At 58.9% G+C, this 11,694-nt stretch overlaps 3 protein-coding genes across 3 annotated transcripts; 2 read left to right on the top strand and 1 right to left on the bottom strand.

Annotated features, from left to right (window-relative positions):
* Positions 1-1,085: 1,085 nt before the first annotated feature.
* Positions 1,086-4,448, top strand: BROUX77_002319 (uncharacterized protein; the record flags this gene model as incomplete). Its single annotated transcript, XM_073746847.1, has 1 exon — positions 1,086-4,448. The coding sequence occupies one exon, from the start codon at positions 1,086-1,088 to the stop codon at positions 4,446-4,448; it is 3,363 nt and encodes a 1,120-aa protein (XP_073607401.1).
* A 1,874-nt stretch (positions 4,449-6,322) lies between these two features.
* Positions 6,323-8,773, top strand: BROUX77_002320 (uncharacterized protein; the record flags this gene model as incomplete). The annotated part of the gene is made up of 2 exons (XM_073746848.1): positions 6,323-8,673; positions 8,746-8,773. The coding sequence occupies 2 exons, from the start codon at positions 6,323-6,325 to the stop codon at positions 8,771-8,773; spliced, it is 2,379 nt and encodes a 792-aa protein (XP_073607402.1).
* Positions 8,774-9,543: 770 nt separating this feature from the next.
* On the bottom strand, positions 9,544-11,505 carry BROUX77_002321 (uncharacterized protein; the record flags this gene model as incomplete). The annotated part of the gene is made up of 5 exons (XM_073746849.1): positions 9,544-9,588; positions 9,665-9,838; positions 9,938-11,316; positions 11,382-11,423; positions 11,484-11,505. The coding sequence occupies 5 exons, from the start codon at positions 11,503-11,505 to the stop codon at positions 9,544-9,546; spliced, it is 1,662 nt and encodes a 553-aa protein (XP_073607403.1).
* Positions 11,506-11,694: the final 189 nt, after the last annotated feature.

Raw genomic sequence — 11,694 nt, forward strand, 5'->3', positions numbered from 1 at the left:
ATTTGCAAGCTTGGATGGCGGTTTCTGGGCGGCTGCGGCTGCTGGGATGTCGCGGGGCGTAGGCGAGAACGGGAATCCCTGGGTGTCTCCGGACGGGCGGTGGGCGGGAAGGCGAGACTCGGGCAGAGTCAGCAAAACAAAAGAAATCAAAAAGAAACGCGCCGACGGTTCAGTAAAGATGCAGAAGAGAAGGAGAAGAACAGCAGATAAAAGCAGCTCGAGGCCGCCCAGCAAATAAGGCGACGGGCAGGGCGAAGTCACGGACTCCATGACGAACAGCCCGTCGGCACCCAAACAGGGGCCCTAAAAATAATGCATTGTGCCCTAGAAATGGGTATTTTTAGCTGGTCGCTTACAGGCTGGCAGCGCCTGTATTGGCGCATTCACAGAACTTGTGATGAAGCTACAGGGCCCAGTTGTAGGAGCGGATAGGGCCTGTCTAACATGCAGCCATGTAGTGAGTGCCTGGCCTGATCTGAACAAATATGTAGATGCAACCTCGTTTAGGCCTCTTTTTGACGGTTGAATTGAGCTAGCAGTTTCTGGCGTAATTAGCAGACATGCAAGCTTGCGTGTTTCATCATGAAAGATGATCCAGTTACGAGTTAACTAACTGATCGGCCAGCTAGTTAGTCAACCAACAGGTCCAAAGTTTGGGGGAACCTTGTAGCCTCCCGGCACCCAAACCCTATCATTATTCTCCAAGGGTTACATAAGACCCTAGCTGGCTTTTCCGGGTTATTAAGCGCCATCCCCTCCCCCTCCCCCTCCTCACAAGCCGGGCGGAACCAACCACTGGGCCCTGATGTGCCAATACAACCACAGCCATGCAGCACCTGGTGACATGCATCCATTTGCAGTCCGGGCCGGGCTGAGCGAGGAATCACAGTTGAGCATGCGCACTTGCATTTGCACTTGGGCCCTTACAAAAACCAGTCTCCTGGTGTTTGTGCCGCTCCAGCTCTGGTCTTCCTCTTCACCTGCACAGCGCAAATCACCGCCGTTTTCTGCACTGCGCGCTTTGTGTTTTTCTTCCTCTATTTTATCATGCGTCTGCGGCTAAGACGACTTCAACATCTCCGACAATGACATGGTCTAAGCGCGCCGCAACTGGCCCCCATGACGGCTACAGCTACGGCCCCGGATATGAGCACGGGCTTGGCCATGTCCCGCTCGATGACAACACCGACACCCGCTCTGCGGCCCAGGGCCGGGTCTCGGCGAGCATCACAAGCCTGGCCGACTTTGACCCGTTTGCCATGAGCATGGCTGCGGACATGGACGACGATGACGAGGTTTCCGGCTATCCGGCACCAGCTGCCGGCGCAACGACGACAACAGCACCGACTATCGAGACCATAATACCAACCGCACCAATACAGTCAGAACAGTCTGTATCTCCGGCGCCTTTTTCCCCGCACTGGCATACCCCAGCCCCCCGAGAATCCCATAGTCTGCGCGCCATGCCCTCCGAGATCTCCATCTTGACGCCGTCCGAACGAACCTTTGACCCCCGCGCCTCGCAGATTTCACTGGGCACACTCTATGACGCACCATACGATTCACTCGTTGCTCCTAACGTTCCGCATTCTACCGACTCACTTTGGTCTGGGTCTGGCTGGGGGAACACTTCCAAGGACTACGACCCAATACAGAATATTTCCAGTGACAACGATATCGGGGAAGACGACGGCTCTGTCATGGGTACGCCTTTTCAGCCTTCCCATCAACCAAGGCTTCCGCCGCGCCGATCCCAGTCCAAGCTCTCTAAACTCTCACGTGGACTCTCCCTGCGGTATAAGCACCAGACGATCCCCGAAGAGGATGATTACGGGGACATGGTTCCAATGCTGGAACAAGCATCAGTGCCTGATGGAGTGTCAGTAGGACCCCGGGACTTGCGACAGGATACGTATACTACAACAACGGGATTGCAGGAGCCACAGTACAGCCCAGGTACCGTGGCGACAGAACCCGGGCGAGTCTCGGTCCCGATTGCTGCTCTGAATGCCAAGCTCTTGCACGAGCTCCAGCAACAAGAGCTAAACGGCACCTTGACCGGAGGCATTGGAGCAGGGCACCAACCGCCCGCAACAAGACTACACAGCTCCGCTCTGGGAATCGTGTCTGCCGGGTCGGTCACGCAAGAGGGCGGTGCCACACAAAACTATAGGGGTGGACCGCTGGAAGACTTTGAGGCCGCGCATCAGGGGACTACTTACTACAGAAGCAGAGGCGGTCTTTTACGGTCATTTACATCGCGCAACACTGGCATCGGCAGAACGCTCTCCCGTGCCTCGACGATTGACGACCTCAGCCAGGCTGAGGCAAACCGGCTGGGCCAGCCTATTGAAGTAGTATTTGACGAACCGTTTTTCCCTACAAAAGCATACGACACCAAATTCGACGTTGATATCAGCGCCATGACAGGACCGGGCTCGTCTACACTGGACGATCCGACCATGCCCCCCGTGGCCAAGCGCATGACAGCATCGTTTCTGACGCCATTAACCAAACGGATAGCAACGTCAACATCAACGCCGATGGTGTACTTCCCGCAGCCAAACTGGAAGCCGTTCACTATGCGGCGGGTGTACATGTCGTTTCTAGTGGCTCTTTCTTTGGTGCTGACGATTGGTATCGAAGTCATGTTTCAGCTAAACCACAATGCCGAAGTAGCACGCTTCAAGAATCCAGCGCAGCTGCCGCCGTGGAAGTACTTCCTCATCAAGTTCTTGCCCATCATCGTGTCCGTCGTTTACGGCGTGCTGTGGCAACTGGTAGACTACGACGTTAAGCGGCTCGAGGCCTTTTACCAGCTGTCGCGCAATGGCGGCGCTCTCGCGTCGCGGAGTCTCAATGTCGACTACATCACCGACACGCATATTTTCGTGCCGATCCAGGCAGCCAAATTCGGCCACTACGCCGTGGCTATTTCATCGGTTGCCGCCATGCTCAGTATCTCGGTGGTGCCGACGCTGGCCGCGGCGACCTTGTACCTGTACCCGAATCGCGCGGCACGCCTTGCACAGCCCGACGGGCTCAAGTCGATCCGCATCAACGCAACATACACACATCTGCTCTCGGGCACTCTGGTGCTCTGTGCCGTGTGCGCCGTGGCACTGCTTGTCGTGCTGGAAAGGCGGCGGTCGGGGCTCACGAGCAACCCGCGCGGCCTGGCGGGTCTGGCTGCCATGGCGGTGGTGTCACACATCCTGATGGACTTTAAAGATATGGATCTTGCCAGCCACGCAGATCTGCACCGGCGGCTCAAGTACCAGCGCTACGTGCTCCAGAACAATGCGCTAGCGCCAAATGCGGATAACCCCCCGCTGGGATCGGGCCCGGCGAAGAAAGACGGCAGCGGTGCTCATGACACGTACGACGACGACGACGACGACAACGACGACGACAACGACAACGAAGAGGACGGCATGGCTAACAGTGAGGCGCAAACCAAGGGCGCTACGAACGGCATCACAGAGAACCCGCATCCACTGATTCTGCGATCGGCGGGCTGCATCCCGTTCATCATAACCATTGTGCTCTTCATCGGCTTCATACCGGCGCTTTTGTTTTCGGGCATGAATGTGATTATGGACCAGGTGCCGTGGCTCATTACGCTGCTGGCAGTTTTGATTAAGCTCGGGTGGGGGTGGCTCGACAAGGTGGTGCGCCTGATTGAGCCGTACTACATTCTCAGCAAGCGACAGGCATCCCCGCTCACACTGACGCTCGACTACACGGCCATGCCGTTTGGCTACATGCCGTACCGCGCGCTCCGCAACGGCCACTGGCTCATGTTTACGGTGGGCTTTGGGTCGGTGATTGTCGAGATGTTGACGGTGGTACTGACAAGCCTGTCGCATGTCGAGGGCCAGGACCTGATTACCGGGCACCGCAGCAAGTCAGAGAACGCTACGAGCAGCAACAGCAGCGGTGGCGGGCGCAGGCTCGGGCTGGTTCTGGCGCGCACAGCACAGCAGGCACTGTTGGCCAGGCGGGATGACGATGATGACGACGAGTCGGCCAGCTCGAGTTTCGACAAGAGCCTCAACTCGGGACAGGAGACGCGCATGTCGTTTTTCGTGTCGCTGGGCTGCGCACTGTTCATCCTCGTCTACCTGGCGGTCGTGGCAATGGTGGTGTTTACGCGGCGGCGGCACCCGTTTGTGCCGCGGCAGCCCAACACGATTGCATCGGCGCTGTCGTACATGCACCAGAGCAAGATGCTCTACGACTTTGTCGGCACCAGCCGGCTGACGACGGCGCAGATGGAGAAGCGGCTGCTGGAGCTCGGCAAGACGTATGGGCTTGGCACGTTCAAGGGCCGCGATGGACAGTTGCATGTGGGCGTGGACCAGGAGCTCTTGACTGGGAGTTACAAGCATGGACAGGTGATGGGACAATCAGACGAGCCATGGAATACGATGTGGGACCGTTATTGAGGGGCAGGGGAAGGGGGAGAATGCCTGGATGATGTGTATGTACATTAGGGTTAGTGAATCAGAGGTACAGGGTTTGAAGAGGAGTGCAGTGGAATGCGATTGAGGGTTGACGATGAAACACGCCAGGCCCGCAAAGACAACACAGACTCTAGGCATTGCATTTAGAGTTAGATGGAGTCTCAAACATGCCGGGGAGATGTTGATGTGAAGCGAAGAGATTGCAGATGTTTCCGGCGGGGAGGGGGGCAGCAGTAATGCAGTGGCATTCCGGCGACACAGTGCAAATAGCCAGAGATTGAAGATTGGGAGAAGAAGAGACAGAGAAAGAGTGAAAAAAGATACAAAGTGACTTGGACTTGGACTCGGGCACAGGGCAGTGGGAACCGTGGGAGCAAGGGGAAAAGTGGGGCGTGGAGGCCAGGAGCGCGCGAGGGGCGGGGGGGGGGGGGGGAGCATTGATGGGCATAAAGCGCAGGCTTATTTAGTTTAGCTGAGTGGGTGTATACAAGAATACACATACATAAAGAGGCCAAGACGGGCCCAGGGTGGCGGCGCAGGGGATATTTTGGGGGAGAGCGAAGTCGAGGGTTTGGTGGACGTCTGGGAGGACAGGTCTGTAGGGATAGGGATCAGTGGCCTTGTACAGTTCAGTTCAGCCAAAAAGCCGCCGCAAGAACTCTCTCGTTATTGAAAGCAGCAGGATTGAAATGAGGCGGAGCCTTTCTCTGGGAGCGTTTAGCAGGTTTGGACTGGTCGATCAGATCATGAAAGGACGGGCAGAGGAGTGAGACATGAGTGAGGAGCGGGAAGTGAGTGCAGGGGGCAGCGCTGGCGGATACAGGGCTAGCGAACACTGGCGTACAGGGCAGGCGGCCAGTGGGCTACAGGCCCTGTGGCCAGTGGGCTACAGCGGATGTGCCCTGGAGCTCGGGATGCTCGCCACCAGCCAGCCTCTGGCTTCGGGCTTTGTCTTCGTCTCTGTCTACGCACGCCGGCCGGAATCCTTAGCATTTAGTAGGGCATTGCAGTGCGTCTTCCTGCTTCCTGCTTCCTGCTTCCTGCTCGTAACGGCCGTCGCCTGCGGGAGTCGTATCGCCATGGCAGATATGCGTGGACGTGGGCGGGTGCATGTAGGCACATGTGTACACAGGTACTGCTTGTGCGGTACTCCCTGTTAGTGCCAATACGAGCACGCTGCTGAAATGGACGCTTGAGCGAGCCTGAAACGCGGGCGCCCCCTGGCTGGGCTAACAGCGGGCACCGCTGCAGAGGTAGCCTCGACTTGTCTGCTTGTGGTCTCCCGTGCCGCCAAGTCACGGCTAGCGTGGCTTAGGCGTAGCCAGCGAGCGTTCTGGGCGCCTTGGAGCCTGGGGCGGCATCGCATCGTGTTCAGTTCTGGCGAGCGGCGGATTAATTTTAATTCACCTGTTGTTTTTTTTGTTTTTGGGTCTTTCGTTTTCATGCTTCGCAGTTTCTCTTCGTTGCTGCTTCCTCGAACTTCTTTTGATATTTTTATTTCTTTTTATTTCTTTATTGGGTCTTCTTCATTTCTTGTCCCTCTTTGTCCACCGTCCCTTTTTTTTGGTCTTTTTTCTGTTCTGCTGCTTGCGTTTTTTCTGTCGTAAGCTGACCGAAAAAAGACGCGCGGTCACCTTTTCCTCCTCCATCACGACATCTCATCTCGAGACTTGAGCTGCCCGCCACGCTCCTGATTTCCCGCGTCCGCGAATCGCCCGCTTCTTCCGCTCGCTCCACGCTCTTCGATATAGCCGCCAGTTCCCCTCGCCGCCAGTCGTCCGCCATCTCTTCCGCCATCTCTTCCGCCCCCTTTCCACTCACGCCAGCCCCATCTCCGTCTGCCTGCCGCCCGCACTATGAGATTCTCGCTTGCCCGATGGGCCCCCCTCGCCGCCCTCGCCGGCCTTGTGGCCTCGCCCATGCCTGCCGCGGCCGAGCGAGTGCTGACATCGCAGTCGCTCAACACGTGCGGTGACTCTTCGGGCTTCGGCGCCTCGCTCTTCAAGGTCGTCTTCACCCCCGGCAACGGCTCCGCCAGCGTCGATCTGGAGGCTACCGTCTCCGTCAACGGCAACGTAACCTTTGACATCTCCATTTCCGCCTACGGCTACGAGATTCTCGAGCGCACCATTGATCCCTGCGACTACGAAGACCTCACCGGTATCTGCCCGCTGCGCTCTGGCCATTTGACCATTCCCACCTTCAGGCTGCCCGTCGACGAGAGCACCGTCAAGGACATTCCCGGCATCGCCTACAGCGTTCCCGATCTCGATGCCACGGTCCGCATCATCGTCAAAATGTCCGCCACCGGCGACCAGGTGGCCTGCGTCGAGGCCGACATCTCCAACGGCAAGACGGTCAACCTGCTCGCCGTCAAGTGGGCCACCGCCGTCGTGGCCGGCCTGGCCCTGATCTCGGCCGCCGTCATCTCCGGCATGGGCCACTCCAACACCGCCGCCCACATTGCCTCTAACGCCATGTCGCTGTTCAGCTACTTCCAGGCCCAGGCCATGCTAGGCCTGACGGCTGTGCGCATGCCCCCTATTGTGCGCGCCTGGACCCAGGACTTTCAGTGGTCCATGGGCGTCATCCACCTGGGCTTCATGCAGGACATCTTCACCTGGTACCAGCGCGCCACCGGCGGCACGCCCACCACGCTCTTCGACTCGCTGTCCACCGTGTCCGTGCAGGTCGAGAAGCGTGGCCTGCCGGCCCCCGTCTACGGCGCCGTCGATCTCTACACCCGCAGCGGCGTCGGCTCACTGATGACGCGAGATATTGCCATGCTGCCCCGTGCCGCCTTTGAGCTGGCCCGCCGCAGCGTCATCACCACCAGCGCCGGCCACTATCTCGTCTACGGCATTGAGCGTGTCGCTTTCCTGGCCCACATTGAGTCTAGCAACTTCTTCCTGACCGGCCTCACCTTCTTCTGCCTGTTCGTCATTGGCACCATCCTCGGCATCCTCGCCTTCAAGGGCATCACCGACCTGCTCGTCAAGAACAAGACCATCAAGTCCGACCGCTTCCAGGAGTTCCGCAACGGCTGGCGCACCGTGCTCAAGGGCGTGCTGTTCCGCATCTCGCTCATTGGCTTCCCCCAGCTCGTCATCATCTGCATGTGGGAGTTCAAAAAGAACGACTCGCCCGCCGAGGTTGTGCTTGCCGTCTTCTTCTTCTTTGGCATCACCATCACCCTGGCCTGGGCTGCCAGCAAGGTCATCCTGATTGCTCGCCGCTCCGTCACCATGCACCAAAACCCTGCCTACATCCTGTTCTCCGATCCCCAGGCCATCAACAAGTGGGGTTTCCTCTACGTCCAGTACCGTGCTTCGGCCTACTACTTTATTGTGCCGACGCTCGCCTACCTGCTCGTCAAGGGCATGTTCATTGCCTTTGGTCAGGGCTCTGACACCACCCAGGCCGTCGCCTTTGTCATTCTCGAGGCTGCTGCTCTGATCACTGCTAGTGTTATCCGCCCCTGGATGGACAAGACCACCAACTCTATCAACATCTCCATCTGCGCCGTTAACTTCATCAACGCCATCTTCCTGTTCCTGATGACCAACGTCTTCAGCGCCCCCGCCCTCATGGTCGGTATTGTTGGTGTGGTGCTCTTCATTCTCAACGCCGCCTTCTCCTTGATCCTGCTGCTCATGATCATTGGCTCCACCGTGCTTGTCTTCTTCCGCAAGAACCCCGACAACCGCTACCACTACATGGCCGACGACCGTGCCTCGTTCATGAAGTCGCAGACCCACCTGGCTGCCACCACCGAGCTCGACGCCCTGGCCGCGACGGCCCGCGGTGACAAGCATGGCGGCTACAAGACGCAGCTCGACCTGGACGATGACAACGAGTCGATTTCTTCCGACAGCATCCGCAAGCGCGCCGCTGCTAAGGCATCTGGAAGTCTGACTCCTAGTGCCGCAGCTTCCGCCTCGTCGTACTCGGTCAACGAAAAGAAGAACGCCGCTGCCGGCGTGCCGCCCCGCTCGCCCATCGACCCCTCCCTGCCGCTCTTCCCCGGCGGTCAGCAGCAGCGAGGCCAGAGCCCTAGTCCCAGCTTCGGCGGCGCACGCTCTGACAGAGCCCCGTCGAGCCCCTATGGCGGTACCCCGTCGACCTACAGCAACAGCACCACCAATGTGAACACGTCGTACAGCGGTGCCCCGAGCCCTGCGCAGTTCCGCCAGCAGAACAACCAGAGGTAAGCCAATCGAGAACTCTTGTACCCTGCTCCAAGCCACCCACCGACTAACATTCCCTGTCTTCTTTTTAGCCCCTGGCAACGTGGCGCTGGCTACTAAGCCCTCAACCTTTGCTCGCTGTCCTTTTTTTCTGCGGCGGCCGACTGCTTGTCGGTATCTGTTTTGGCTCTGTCCTCCCCCCTGAGGTGGACTCTCATGACATGTTGCTTTTGTTTCTATTTCATCTTTCCTTTATCCATACCCCATTTATCTTCTTGGCCTAGTACTCTTCATACGCCTTTTTTATATTTTCCGCCCCGTGATTGCGGCTCTCATACACTTAAATTATTGCCTTCCTTGATGTTACACTGCAGCAGCCCGAAAGCCAGCGCTGCTCCGACGCACATGGCGGAGCCTAGGAACATCGAGAATGTTTCTCTCTCTCTTGTTTTTTCCTTCTCTCTGGTTGGTTCCCTTCCCTTGGCATTCTTAGATGGCCTCTCTGTGTCTCTCATTATCCATTGCTGCTGCTGCTTTACTTTGTGTTTTTTCTGTTTGTAGGATCGACCGGTGTCCTTTCTGTGTTTTTTGGTATGATGGCGTTCTTTATATTCCGTTTCTTTAGTATTCCTTTTTTCTTGTTTCCCTCTTTAACTACTCTTCTGCTTGTCTACGTGCTGCTTTTGCTTGTGAAATGCCCCTCGAGGTGTCAAGGGAGTCGTGATACACGGTCTGTCTGGTATGCTACTTCTGTAACAAATTTAAAAAAAAGTACTCTGTTCTAGCACAAAGGCTACTGCAACGAATGATCTCTGGCAACCCAGCCACCAACACAACCGTTGATGACGTCACTCCATGTCCAACCACGCCGTCTTTCCGACATTTCCCCTTTAGCCCTGATACGTCTGGCCAGCCATGTAAGCCGAAAAGGTGCGCTGTCGACGTAGACAGACGAGATGTCAGCAAGGCACATACATATAGCAAGAGGAGGCAAGCTCAAGAAAGACTTACCGGATTGCGCGTCTGGATGTACACGGTCCCGGGCCCGGTGAACTTGCAGACCAGGCCTTCGCCCGACGCGAGCCCCGAGATGATGCCGCCCGACGCGACGCGCTCCATGACGTACTTTGTGTTCCACGCGACAAGGTGGCCGTTGTCGACAAAGTACTTTTCGCCGTCTTGCAGCTATGGTGGGAGAGGGTGTGTGGTTAGCATGGTATCCAGCATGAAGAAAAGGAAGACGTCGAGGAGGGATGGCACAAGAAAAAAACTAAAAAAACTCACCTCCTTGCGAATAACTGCGCCAAAGCTCGTCATCCACAACAACCCCGTGCCCGAGATCTTGTACACAAACAGGCCCTCGCCCGAGAAAATCGCCTTGCTCAGGCCCTGGCGCTTGTAATCCTTCTTGACGCCCTGGGTGCACGCGAGGAAGGCATCGCGCGCCAGGCTCCACGTCGACGACCCGTCCAGGCGCAGCGTGACCACGTCGCCCAGCATGGCGGGCGCCAGCAACACCTCGCCGGGCCCCGCGTACGTCGAGTGGCCGACCTCGCCGCCGGCCACGTACTTTTTGAGGCTAAACGACGCCGTGCCCTTGAGCGTCACCGTGTGCGACATGGCAATCATGGCGCCCGGCCGCGCAACCAACGGCGCGCCAAAGGCCAGCTGGATCGTTAGCATGCTGTTGGTGTCGCGGTGCGAGATCCGGAAGCTGCCGCCGTTGAAGACCCCCGTGTCGTCTGACACGCTGTGCGCCCCGCTAAACGCCCCGCTGAGCGACCTGCTATGGAGGCTGGCGGTGGCCGCGGCCGCGGCTGCTGCCGGCGCAGGAGCAGCGACAGCGACAGCTACAGGCGCAGACGCAGGCTCGTTGGGTGATGCCGCGGCAGGCATGATCGGCGCGCTGGGAGCCAGCGCCGCGGTTGGCGTCTGCGCCACAGCTGCGCCCAACGTGGTCGCCTCGGCCGCCGCCTTGCGCGACGCAAACACGCGCCGGATGTCGCTCGCGGCGCTCGCCACAAGCGCCTTGGCCGACGCGCCTGTAGCCGACTGAGCCGGTGCTGAAGCCGGGTCGGCCGCTGGCGTGCCTGCTGCTAGTGGGGTCGGTGACATCGCGGGAGCTGGCGCTGCTGCGTCTGGCGCGGCTGCGTCTGGCGCGGCTGGGGTTCCTCCGGCCGGAGTGGTGTATTCGGTTGGCGGCGGGGCGAAGTGCATCGCTGCTGGCGCAGGCGCAGGCGCAGGCGAGGATGTGGTCGGCAGTGGCTGGATGTACGGCGGCGTGTAAATAGCGCGTGAGGCCATCGGAGCCGGAGCCGGAGCCGGCGGAGACGCAGGTGTAGGCGTGGGCGCGGCAGAAGGAGGGCTCGGCGGCGTCGCACTGGGGCTCACGCCGGGCGGCGGGGGATACGCGCGCTGGACGACGGGCGCGCCAAACGGCGGGTGTGCCGTAAACGACTGCGGGACAGGGTACGACGTCAACGGGCCGTTGGGGGATGTTGGCGGGGACGCCAGGGCCTGTGATGGTGGCGGCGGCGGGTAGAAGGCGGTCTTGGTGGCTGGCGCGGATGCAGGCGGCGCTGAGGCGTGCGGCGGCGTGTGTGGCGGCGGCGGCGCATAGGTTGGCGTGGCCGAGGGCGGTGCGGGGTAGGTTCTTTGGGCGACTGGGGGGGCGCGGGGAGGGTTAGTCCGTGTGGCTCGGTGCTCCGGGGGCGCGAGGCGGGCTTACATGGTGTGCTGAGGGCGATGCCGGCGCCGGCGCCGGGAGGAGCTGCAGAGAAGAGTTAGCGGTAATGTGGGTGTCAAAGAGCGTCTTGCGTGTGAGGCCTACGAGGGTGATACTGGGTAGACATGATGATTCTGCTGGGACAACAGTTGGAGGCGTGGTTCAAAGAGCTGTGGCACAAAGCTTAGAGGGTCGTGGTAGATATATAACAACTATCGCGTTGACTATCTGGAAGAACAGAAGCAGACGCAGGAAATTAAAAGAGCCGCACTCCCCTCGCCCTCTCTCGTTGGGCTTCTTCTATCAGCCGGGCCAC

This window comes from Berkeleyomyces rouxiae (assembly GCF_048999995.1).
Source record: "Berkeleyomyces rouxiae strain 22BRR77 chromosome Unknown BrBRR77_ptg000002l, whole genome shotgun sequence".
In the NCBI taxonomy this organism is placed as follows: Eukaryota; Fungi; Ascomycota; class Sordariomycetes; order Microascales; family Ceratocystidaceae; genus Berkeleyomyces; species Berkeleyomyces rouxiae.